The sequence below is a fragment of the Calonectris borealis genome, chromosome W, assembly GCF_964195595.1.
Source record: "Calonectris borealis chromosome W, bCalBor7.hap1.2, whole genome shotgun sequence".
NCBI classification, from domain to species: domain Eukaryota; kingdom Metazoa; phylum Chordata; class Aves; order Procellariiformes; family Procellariidae; genus Calonectris; species Calonectris borealis.
The window spans coordinates 44,815,114-44,827,969 of record NC_134351.1 but is presented as its reverse complement, the minus strand read 5'-3'; the positions used below and the strand labels follow the sequence as shown (position 1 = coordinate 44,827,969).

The window sequence follows — 12,856 nt, the reverse complement described above, 5'->3', positions numbered from 1 at the left end:
CCTGCGTGACCACGGAGAGGACATGAGGAATTGGGATGGAAAACCTACCTCGACCCTAGAGGCACGGGTACGTGAGTTGCAAGGAAAAACAATGACACAAGGGGGTTCTTCCAGGAAAATTGCTGCTCCAGTCTCCAGTGAGCAGTTCCCCAGACAGAGTAGAAGGGCTGATCTTCCTTCTGATCTTAATGAAGAGACTTCTGATTCGCATTTACAAGAAGTAACGAGTACTATGACCAGGACTAGAGGGGCCCTGCCTCCAGCCAGGTGGAGGAAAGGGACAACCGGGTTTACTGGACTGTGTGGATTCGATGGCCTGGCACATCAGACCCACAGGAGTATAAGGCTCTCGTAGACACCGGTGCACAGTCTACCCTGATGCCATCAAGCTATGAAGGGGCAGAACCCATTTGTATTTCTGGAGTGACAGGGGGATCCCAAGAGTTAACTGTATTGGAGGCCGAAGTGAGCCTAACCAGGAAGGAGTGGCAGAAGCACCCCATTGTGACTGGCCCAGAGGCTCCGTGCATCCTTGGCATAGACTACCTCAGGAGAGGGTATTTCAAGGACCCAAAAGGGTACCGGTGGGCTTTTGGTATAGCTGCCCTGGAGACGGAGGAAACTAAACAGCTGTCCACCTTGCCCGGTCTCTCGGAGGACCCTTCTGTTGTGGGGTTGCTGAGGGTCGAAGAAAAACAGGTACCAATCGCTACTACAACAGTGCACCGGTGGCAATATCGCACCAACCGAGACTCCCTGCTTCCCATCCATAAGCTGATTCGTCGACTGGAGAGCCAAGGAGTGATCAGCAAGACTCGCTCACCCTTTAACAGTCCCATATGGCCAGTGCGAAAGTCCAATGGAGAGTGGAGACTAACAGTAGACTGCCGTGGCCTGAACGAAGTCACGCCACCAGTGAGTGCTGCCGTGCCAGACATGCTAGAACTCCAATACGAACTGGAGTCAAAGGCAGCCAAGTGGTACGCCACAACTGATATTGCTAATGCGTTCTTCTCCATCCCTTTGGCAGCAGAGTGCAGGCCACAGTTTGCTTTCACTTGGAGGGGCGTCCAGTACACCTGGAACCAACTGCCCCAGGGGTGGAAACACAGCCCTACCATTTGCCATGGACTGATCCACACCGCACTGGAAGAGGGTGAGGCTCCGGAACACCTCCGATACATTGATGACATCATCATATGGGGCAGCACAGCTCAGTATATAAACTGGGGGGAGTTGGCCGGGGCACAGTTATCGCTGCTTGGGGACAGGCTGGGCATCGGTCGTCAGGTGGTGAGCAATTGCATTGTGCATCACTTGTTTTGTATATTCTTTTATCATTATTATTGTTGTTATTATTATTTTCTCTTCCTTTGCTGTCCTATTAAACTGTCTTTATCTCAACCCACGGGTTTTACTTTTTTTCCCCCCATTCTCTCCCCCATCCCACCGGGGTGGGGGGGAGGGTGAGCAAGCGGCTGTGTTGTATTTAGTTGCTGACTGGGGTTAAACCATGACAGAAGGCTAACGCAATTGTTTAATTTCTTGTAGCTTATAGGTACGTGTTCAACTCATATCAACAATGTAGTCTGCAAAGCTGCAGTGTTTTATTGTCTGCATTCATATAAAATTTGATTATTTTACACTTAGTTCAAGCTTAAACTAACGTGAAATGTGAGACTAATTTTCAATTTTAAAATTTTCTTTTTAGGCAAATGGATACAGTTTCATCAATATTGATCATGGAAAAGCAGTATCTTTGCTAAAGAGTTTTCAGAATGCAGTGGAACTCGTCATTGTACGAGAAGTTTCTTCATAAATACTGTGGATTGACGGGAAAAGCCAGCAGGATTCATTGAAAGACTTATGGGAAACTGAATATTTTGCCTATTTTTATACACGAAAGGAACTTGAAAAGAATTATGATCAAAATTTGTACAGGAAATTAAATCCTGAACTTGTGGTTAAAGGGGGAAAAAGCACTGTATAGAACGTTCAAGAAATCATTTTGGAAATTCATATGGTGAATAAACTTGTTTTTAAGCATTATAGCAATCTAAGGAACACTCCTCCATGAACAAACCTGTGGGGTTTTTTTGTACAGATGGTAGGTTTATTTTTGGATAATTCATACACATTACTAAACTTTGTGCAAGGCTTTGCGAAGCCTTGGTTGTAGCCAATGGACAGATGGCAGGACTGTCTGTCCTGTAGCTGTTTATTGCCTTTATTTTTATTCACCAGATATTAATGTGTTATGCTGAAACCACTTCTGTAGATGTGGACAGAAGATATGAAACATTGGCTTTGCTATGTGCACATTGTATAGATGAATGGGTAGATGGAAGGTGGTGCTGGTTGGACAGAAATAAAGGTCAGGTGAAACAACTATCTGCTATCTAAATCTGGAATCAAGAAAGAAGAAAAAGTGTTTAGTTCTGGAGTGTATGTCTACCAATAGAAAATGTAATAAAAGCTTACGGTGTTTTTTTAGGAAGACTGTAGCTACAAATTTGTGATATTCTACAGGATTTGTTCTTAATGTAGTCATTGAATATTCATTTGCCACATGTGATTCATGTTTAGTTGGGTTTTATTGCATATAGAATTTTTTCAACTGTACTGTGGAAATGTGCCCAGAGGTTTTTCTCTGCCATGGAAATCCCCAATTTTGTGCAAATGGTGATACTTATCTTTATAAAAAGTACTCTATTTTAACCTTAAAGATTTTAAAAATGAAACTGAAATGGCTAGTTTTTAAGGTTGTTGCCTGTAATATATATTTAAACACAAACAAAGTAAATGATGCAGGAAAGGTTATGAAAGTCATCTCGATTTTGTTTGGCCTTTGCATTGCCTTGTTAATCAAAAAGGAAACCATACATATGGAGCTAGGTAACCAAAGCAAGTTTTTGAAACTTTGAACAGTGATGGAGAATTGCTGTGGTGAGATGGAGAGCAAAGGGAGGGTGTACTTACAACTCACCAGTTCATAATGATGTTTCTTAAAGGGCTGTTCCTACAGGTAATATTAAAGGTGAACTAGACACTTCAGAGTCATTAAACAGTTTCTAACTATATTAATGTAATAGTGATTTATCACAGGCTGCCTTTGTTCCTTATTACTGTATAAAGTATTCAATTATGCTTTTATTAATTTTGTTTACCAGAAACATTAACTTTATTTTTCTCTTTCTCCTTTGTAATTGAATAGAGACTGCATAATCTGCAGTGATAATTAATATGCAGTTGTTATGGACCAGGGAAAAGTGCCATAGAAGACCAATAACTGTTTTTAATCAGGGCTAATCATTAGCCTGTCATTGGAGCAATATTCAGTTATTGCAGTTCATTTTTAATTATATATAAGTTGGTGGTTTGAAACGGGTATAAGTTGCTTTTTTCAACCCATGTGTACAAAAGTAAATGCTTTTAATAAAGCTAGCAAAAACACCAGCCTTCTGTAGTTTTGGGACAACGAGCTGGAAGAGAGAGGAATTATACATAGCTAGTGGTAATAAACAGGCAGTACTTAGATAAGTGAACTCCAATATTATTGCACTTCTTTCAAAGATGTTAACTATTGGTTATTGTACTGTGTATAGTTCTAATAATTTTAATTGAAACCCTTTAGCTACTCTTTGTATATTTTAATTCTTTTTAATTGATTTTTGGTAATATTTACAGAGGAAGTGATTTTTTTGATATATTAGCAGAAATGTGCTGTATTTTGATAAAATTCACTTATTTTCTGTGTGCTGTTAATCTTCGAAGAAAAGAATGAGAAGCATAGCTATATAATGGCAGGCTTCAGTGTTCCCCTTCTAAGATGTGTTTTGTTGTTGTTTAGTTTCTGGTTTTTTAACTGAAAATGCAAAATGTTCACACTGCCTTTTAAAGGGAATGCATACAGACAAGTCCTAAATTAACTTGGTCTTCTACATAACCTGTATCTTTGGGAAGGGGAAAAGTCCAAAAAGCAGAACTGATTCTTTACTGATCTTGGACTGACTTTGTATACATTTTGCAGTACATTTAAATATATCACTGAGGAATTATACTGTATTGTATTTTACTTTAATGGTAACAGAAGTTTTAAACTTAATTTTCAGATTTACTTATCACAGGAAAATTCTACCAAAAACTGTTTGGCTCTGGTAGAACTGTAGGAGTAGAGATTTATAGCAAGAAGTTTAGTACTTCTTGTGGAAATAGAATAGAATAGTTGGAAGGGACCTACAACGATCATCTAGTCCAACTGCCTGACCAATTCAGGGCTGATCAAGTTAAAGCATGTTATTAAGGGCATTGTCAAGATGCCTCTTAAACACTGACAGGCATGGGGCATCGACCACCTCTCTAGGAAGCCTCTTTCAGTGTTTGACCACCCTCTCGGTAAAGAAATGCTTCCTAATGTCCAGTCTAACCTCCCCTGGCGCAGCTTTGAACCATTCCCACGCGTCCTGTCACTGGATACCAGGGAGAAGAGCTCAGCCCCTCCCTCTCCACTTCCCCTCCTCAGGAAGCTGTAGAGAGCAATGAGGTCGTCCCTCAGCCTCCTTTTCTCCAAACTAGACAAACCCAGAGTCCTTAGCCACTCCTCATAGGACTTGCCTTCCAGCCCTTTCACCAGCTTTGTTGCCCTTCTCTGGATGTATTCAAGGACCTGAACATCCTTCTTAAATTGTGGGGCCCAAAACTGCACACAGTACTCAAGGTGAGGCTGCACCAACGCTAAATACAGTGGGATAATCACCTCTCTTGACCGGCTGGTTATAGTGTGTTTGATGCACCTCAGGATGCGGTTTGCCCTCTTGGCTGCCAGGGCACGCTGCTGACTCATACAGAGCCTGCTGTTGACCGGCAGCCCCAGATCCCTTTCTGCAGGGCTGCTCTCCAGCCACTCCTCTCCCAATTTATACTTATGCCTGGCATTACTCCATCCCAGGTGCAGAATCTGGCATTTGGACTTGTCAAATTTCATGCCACTGATGATTGCCCAGTGCTCCAATCTATCCAGATCCCTCTGCAAGGCCTCTTGTCCCTCAAGAGAGTCAACAGCACTTCCCAGTTTGGTATCATCAGCAAACTTGCTAATGGTGCATTCAACTCCTGCATCCAGATCGTTGATAAATATATTGAACAGAACTGGCCCTAGAATTGACCCCTGAGGAACACTGCTGGTGACCGGTCGCCAGCCAGATGTAGCCCCATTCACTACAACCCTTTGAGCCCTGTTGTTCAGCCAGTTCTTCACCCAGCGCACCGTGAACCCGCTCATCCCATGGTTGGACAACTTGTCCAGAAGGATGCTGTGAGGGACAGTATCAAAAGCCTTACTATAATCCAGAAAAACTACATCCACCGCCTTCCCTTCATCCACTAGGCAGGTGACCTTATCGTAGAAGGATATCAAATTAGTTAAACAGGACTTTCCCTTTGTGAACCCATGTTGACTGTGCCTGATGATTGCATTGTCCTTTAAATGCCTTTCAGTAGCACCCAGTATGATCTGCTCCATATTTTTTCCAGGAACTGAGGTTAGACTAACAGGTCTGTAGTTTCCTGGGTCTTCCCTCTCGCCCTGCTTGTAAATTGGCATAACATTGGCTAGCTTCCATTCAGCGGGGACCTCCCCAGACTCCCAAGACCTTTGGTAGATGATCGAGAGGGGTCCTGCCATAACATCCGCTAGCTCCTTCAGTACTCTGGGATGAATCCCATCAGGCCCCATGGACCTGTGAACATTCAGCTGATACAGCTGGTCCCTTACAATTTCAGTGTCCACAAATGGAAAGTCACTGTTTCCGCACCCGTGGTCCTCCGACTCAGAGGACTGGACAGTCCAAGGTCTGTCAGTATTATTAAAGACTGAGGGGGGGGGAAAAAAAGCATTGAATGCCTCCGCTTTTTCTTCATCCCTATTTGTCAAGTGACCATCTTCAACAAGTATTGGGCCAACGTTTTCTTTAGACCTCCTCTTGCTATTAACGTACTTAAAAAATATAAATACTTGGCCAAAGCTCGTCTTCAGTAAATTAGCAAATTAACTATCTAATAAAACATGAGTTATTCAGTAAACATTGGAGTTTTCAGTGGACTGAAATGTGTTTGTTCCTTCAGTGTCTGTGTGTAAAGGTAAACACATGTCAAACTAGATGATTTTGCAGAGAGTGGGAGAAAGATGTCTCCTGAACTAGTCCAGTCAGGATTCAGCAGGAGAAGAGACAATATTGGCACTTTTCATTTTGAATGCATCTTAAACTACATTTTGGAACAGAATAAAATCCATCAGCAGCCTAAGTTACTCAGCATGGCAATGAGTTGATGCAAACTCTGTTAATTCTTTCTATTCTTAATAGGTCATTAAATAATCAGTTCAACTGATGTAATGAAAAGATGAAGTCTCCCACATATTTATTATGTAAATATTTTTTAGTTTCTTTTTTGGACTGGAGTTAAAAAAATGTGTATATACTTGAAAGCATTCTATGAACACAAACATAGCAATAAGCAACACACAGAATCAAACCTTTATGATTATTTTGTTTTTGTTTAGAAATATTACCTTGTCAACAGCTATTAAATGTTTTTATTGATCAGCATTTATTCAACATTCCAAATTTTTGTATATAATTAGACTTTCTGAGATAACACACAGACAATAGATAATAAACTAATGCTCTTTAAAGCTGTGTGTAATTGACTTCTTTAACTTATAGGCAATTCTCCATAACATGTTTTTATTCTTCTATAGTTTCTGTAGACCTTAGTCCTCTATCAATATCTGTTAGTAAAGGCTTATTTGTGTTTCTGGCTCTGTGCATCTCAGTGCCCAGGGGTCTGCTCTAGCTGATTTCATTGCAAGACCAGGTTATTCAGAATAAATACCTTTGTGAATAACCCGATCTTGCAATGAAATCAGCTAGGGCAGCCAGTGGCTGCTCTCCTGAAGAGATGAGTAGTCTTTGATGCAAATTAAGAAGTTTCAATAGCAGAGAGGGGTGGTTAAGTCAAGGAGCAGGGTTAAAATTAAGAGCGTCTTGGGAGTGCTCTAATGAGATACATAAGGGTTATGTGGTAAAGTAAGTAAAGAGCTACTCGAATGATTGGCTAATGCCAAATGAACGTCAAGTTCTGCCTTACAACTTGGGTTTGAAAGTAAACATCCAAAAAGAAAACCTTATCTCATGCCACAGGGGGTGATTTTGGAAAAACTGGTTTTGTCTTTACTTGTTCCACAAAATTGTATTTTAAGTGACATCTTGTATATTCTCACTCCAGTTGAGAAAGTTTAAGAGTACATTCACATTTGTCAAGAGTGAATGAACCTAATGTGCTGTTCCACTAAAGCATTGATGCATACTTATCACAGCAGAGGTCATTTAGGTAGTTCTTGCTTTGCCCATATAACAGTGAAGGTTCTTTAAGAATTTATCATTTTATACTTGAACTGACAGTTTTCCTGAAATGCTAAATGTTACTGTTTCACTAAGCAGAATGATCTCCAATGTACAGAAGTATTACTGCAACAAGCTGATAAAAGCATTATATATCTACGAGGCGGTTGCTTCCAGGCTTAGGAACCCACTGTTTTTAATTCACGTTCTTATTCATCCTCAACAAGTAAGCAATAAAATACATGATTTAATTTTCTGTGACATGACTCCATATGATTCTTCTTACAATTATGAAGACTAAAGAAAACTAATTATGACTGTTGGCAGGGAGAGGAAGCTTTTATAATGATGAGCTAAGAAAAAAAGCCACTGGAAACTGATAAAAATCAATTTCATATCACATTTCACATCATATTGCTGTCTTTGTAGTTTATTTTTGTTTAAGAAATTAAGCTTTCTACAGCTATCCATGTTATTTATTCAGTAGCCAGGGCTTTCAGGTTACACAGAGGAGGTGCACACACCGTTTCTGTACAGACATATGTTCCAATAGTGAAAAGATTTTAAATTTCTAGACTTGTCATATTTTTGAAAGTGATGGCTAGAGTGTAACAGATGCACCCACTCTGACCGAGTGAACAGTACTTTGGTTCAGGCATCACCAACAAGTAGGCCTGACTGAAATCAGCCTTGCTGTGCAAACCTTGAGAATTGTGCTAGGCCATATCTTCTCAGGAGACACGGAGTCTAGGCCACGTCTTAGCAGGAGCTAACAGTACCAGCCTGAGCTGGGACTAGACAAAACTAAAACTGCTACAGCTGCATACCTGCACGTACACCAAAGGGGGGTTTGACTACGAGTCAATCACTTTACGCTATAAATATCTGTAGCCCCTCCGAGCCCATTGAGCTCTCCTGTACAGCAGCAGGATGCACGGCAGTGATCTCCCCCTTGAGCAGGGATGTTTCTCAGGTTTACTCCTCGAGGTTGAGAGACCCCTTACCCGGCATCTGATATCTATAATGAGGTAAGCGACATTTTACATTAGGCCTAAAAGTATATTGTATGCTAGCGACATTTATATATCCAGCTATAGCTTAATTATTAGAAGTGTAGTAAGTAGTAGAGTGTTTGACCGCTGTCTAAATCATTGTCTAAATCATCATTTAAATCATTTAAATCATCATCAAATCACTGTTTAATTACCATTCAATTATTGCTTAATCACCATTTGATTACCATTTGATTTTCAATCGTCGATTAATTACCATTTGATCATCATTAGTAAAGCCCTTTTAGTTAATCCCACAATGATGACTTCTCTTAATAATTCACCTGCGACATAGAGATTATATGATTACTTAATTATGTGAATATTAAGAGTTGCTACATCCCCACCAGTGCTTAGTGAGGTGGATCCCATTTCTCCAAGCAGACATTGATCCTCAAAGAGGGTCCCATGCTGATAGAAACCAAAACCATGTTGCTGACCAATTGTTGATGCTCAGTATCAGTCCCCTCCTCCTCATGCCCTCTCCCCTCTCTAGCAGGATTGAGGAGAAGAGCACCTGGGACCCCATGCCCCTGACCATTCCCCCCAGAGACTGGTTGCCCTGGAGGTATTGCTGGTGCCCACATGGAAGAACAGCAAGGGGTCATAGTCAGGGGGTTGGACAAACTTTGGCAGTCTCTCCACAACATCCTGGATCCAGGCCCCTGGCAAACATCAAGCTTCTCTAGCCAGCAGGTCAGGTTGGCAGGTGGGTGCCTCTGTGCCCCACAGCTGGGAGTTGCCCACTACATCACTCACTGCTTCCTCCAGGTGTCTGGCATGGCTCAGGTCAGTCTGTCCAGATGCTTTGCTTGAAAGCACCCCAGGTCTTCCTCAGCTTTGAGGGCAATGAATTGCAGGTGGAGCAGGAGCATTATATGTGGTGCTGGAAGACACCAGCTTCCAGCCATCGCCTTCCACAGATTTTCCACTTGGGGTTCTGACAGGCTCTGCCCAGGCCTGCACTGTGGCAGGGGTCCAGGGCTCTTGAAGCTGTAGGGTCTCTGAGGAGATCCTGTCTCTCTCTGATGCTGTGCAGCCTGCTGACTTCCATAACTCCTCCACTTGGCAGCACAGCTCTCCAAGAGCAGTGCACCTCCTGCAGGAAAGGTCTGGGAGAGGCCCCAGACACTCCCTCTGATCCACCAAGCTCTGAGACAGGCCTCTCCCTAGCACCAGCTAAAAAGGTGGGAGCTTCACCGTCCCAAAGCAGGGGTAGCTGCAACAAAGGCTCCAGGCACCCTGCATCAAGGGCAGCTGACCATGCTTGCTAAAAGCTGCCAGAGCTTCCCCAGGCCTGCAGCCCTGTGGCTCCCCTTGCCTTGTCCTTACCTGGCAGCAGCAGGTACCCTCAAGTTTCTCAGAGGGTTCCCAGGAGTTCCCCCTCTTCTACCACTTTCCAAGAGCCTCATTTCAAGTATGGCATCACCACTCCTTGCAGTCCAGCCCCTCTCCTCTGTCGCACTCCCTGATTTTCAGCTCTCTGCCTTCTTGTGTTTGCTTTTCCTGATATTGTCTGCAAGAACATGACTTGTATTTCTGTACTGCAATTTGAAATATTGCTTTGTATTAAGGACAAGAATTAAGTATAGAAAAAGAAGCAGCTATTTGGCCTAAAAGAGGAGAAAACATGAAATAAGCATTACAACTTACATATTTTCGACTACATTGGAAATACTCTGCACAAGATTTTGTGCATTTCAAAAGTAGGTTACAATTATCCCATTTAAGGGAAAAATCTATTAAGTAGCTATGGATAAATATTACTGAGCTGTGAAAGATTCAGTTAACATATAGCTTGTGTATCTTAATGGCTGAGTGAGGACACTTTCAGCCACTCACATTTATATGAATACCTGATTAAAAGTTTTAGAGATGTAAGAAGATGCAAGAGAACAAGTATCATGTGACTTGGCTGGCAAGGGTCCCGAGATGGCCAAGAACAGTTCCACGTTAAAGGTCATATTACTGAAATTATGTAGCTTTTCTGCATGGCCCGAACTTTTGAGCATCAGGAATTACATTTCCAATTACAGTAGTCTGCAACATCTATTTTTGCAGCTGCATAACAAAAAGGGGAGTATGGCTCTGCACTGCATACATTTCATGAGGCATGGTTGGACACTGTAAATTGCTGAACTATTTATGTTGTACAAATTAATGAAAAAACTACGGAATATTCACCCTTCTGTGTCAGATGTGTGAAAATACCGATTTGGATAAACTTAAGGACTGTCTCTTAATAGAGAAACTGGTAGCAGATGAACCAGATGCTCTACAGAGAAATTCTCATTCAATTGCTGATGTTGATGATTTGTGAAAGAAACTCTGGGGAAAAAAAAACAACAAACCAACAATAAGGGGGAAAAAGCTTTCTACTGAATTATAAGTATGCACTGGCAAAATACGTGATTCGAAAGTATTGTGTCGAAGCTCCTAACATCATAACATTTTGGCACGTTTGATTGATTTTTGTCTGTAACAACTTCCACTCACAATAGAATAATCAACAACTGGTTTTGAATATGGAGAAGGTATTTTTGCTGAGAATGTTTCTGCCATTCTTCAGTTGAAAGCCATGGCTCCTCTACTGAAAAAGTGAGGTTTTTTTTAATAAACATTGAAAGAGATTTTAACAGCTGGTTAGCTGACATTAAGTCCTGGGAAAAAGGAAATAATCATGTAAAATTTTCTCATTTGCTGACTGTAATGTGAAATGACTGATGAGGTTGGAGTTGATGCATGCAAGGGTTAGAAACCATGCTGTAAAACCTCCAAACAATTTTGTTTCTACTGCATTTTAATTAAAAAAGCTATGAAAATACACTTGGTGATTTGAATAATGGGACTGACTCTGCAGTAAGTGACATGTAGTGTTTTTTTAATTGGAGATTGTAATTATTCTATTATAGTGTTAATCGTGATGTGCTTATATTTTAAGGCATCTTAAGATACCAAAACATCTTAAGATACCAAAAAGAATTTTCAGCATTAGTACTTACTGAACTCAATTTGTTTTGCAATAATGTATATTTTATACCACTTTCAAATAAAAGTTATAAATAAAATGTTAATGTTTATTCACACTGAGTTATATTCTGGTATATTTTCTAACTTTACAATTATAAAGGTTCTAATCCTTTTATTGTCATTGGAAGCCTGTATTCTGATGCAATGAAGGAGGCTGGGAACTAGAACTACTGGCAAAGTGTGATTGTGCCCAGACCTCCTCATCTTGAAACGCAGCAAGACATGCATGATCAGATTTTTTTTTTTAAAAGTGTGCAATCTACCATTATTCATATTTTTTCTATGTCACAGATAAAAAGAATTTGGTTGACTGATATGAGCAATACTGATATTATTTTTCCAATTTAAGGCCAAAAAAAAATTCTTTTAAATTCAGCATGTGAGAGCAAAGTAAAGCAGCCACTTTAGCTGCGACAATACCTGGATTATCTTCCTTCAAAACAATATCCCCAAACCAAAAACTCACTACTGTTGTGATTTTCCAGTTCCAGGTGATATTATCCATCTGAAGATGATACTCTATGAATTCCAGTTTACCAAACCAATATGTATGAAGACAGTAATTCAAATATTGCAAAAAAAAAAAAGGAAATTTCTTATCTAATGGGTAGACTGGAACTGTGTTTGTGTGCCAGAGTCAAGCACTAAAATAGAAAGGCCCATTTCCTCAGTTTCTGCACTATATGTGAAATTATTTGGCTTTAGAGGAATGAGACTTTGGTGTCAATGTCCTAAATGTATTTAAACTTCTTGCCCTGATCCTACAAACTCTGGCTGGAAGGCAAAGGAAGTACTTCCAAGTGAATTCCAGAATTTTCTATCCAACTCCTTTGAACTATCCTCTTCAGATAGGTATTTTTGAGATTTAAAAACATCTCCCCTTTATATAGAGTTATATACTGTGACTCACAGCAGGATGAACCTCACAGCAAAGGAAAAAGATGCTTTTTTTTCCTCCAGAAATAGCAGGGACCTGAACAGTTCCAATAGCATGTCCTGCCAGAAAAAGAGCAAGTAGCACATCTGTCAGCAAACACTCAATTAAATTAAAAAAAAAAAAAAAGCTGATTTTAAACATTTTATTTTCCTTCTCCTACACAGACATATTTACACATACTGGTTTTAAAAGTATATTAAAAAATTTTTAGTTTAATATAAACTTAAAAAATTAATAGGTAGAATTTTATACAGCTTAAAAGAGGGTCTTTTAAAAATCCCTTTTGAAGAAGACATGCTTCTGTAATCCAAGTACTGTTGTCTGGAAAACAGATACTAGATTTTATAAGTGACTGAAGAAATGCTGCCCTGAAATGATAATTGGATGCAGAATCTGTTCTCAGATCTATCTTTTACCTGCTTGGGTGCATTTTCCCA

The 12,856-nt window shown here is 40.4% G+C and overlaps 1 protein-coding gene across 3 annotated transcripts in view; it reads left to right on the top strand.

Moving 5' to 3' along the window:
* Positions 1–7,656, top strand: part of LOC142074733 (erbin-like) — a 181,308-nt gene extending 173,652 nt beyond the window's left edge. For all 3 annotated transcript variants that reach the window (XM_075135589.1, XM_075135591.1, XM_075135574.1), the window contains one exon: positions 1,712–7,656. In XM_075135589.1, coding sequence (XP_074991690.1) covers positions 1,712–1,819 — 108 coding nt within the window. In that variant the 3' untranslated portion in view covers positions 1,820–7,656. The remainder of the gene's footprint in view (positions 1–1,711) is intronic.
* Positions 7,657–12,856: the final 5,200 nt, after the last annotated feature.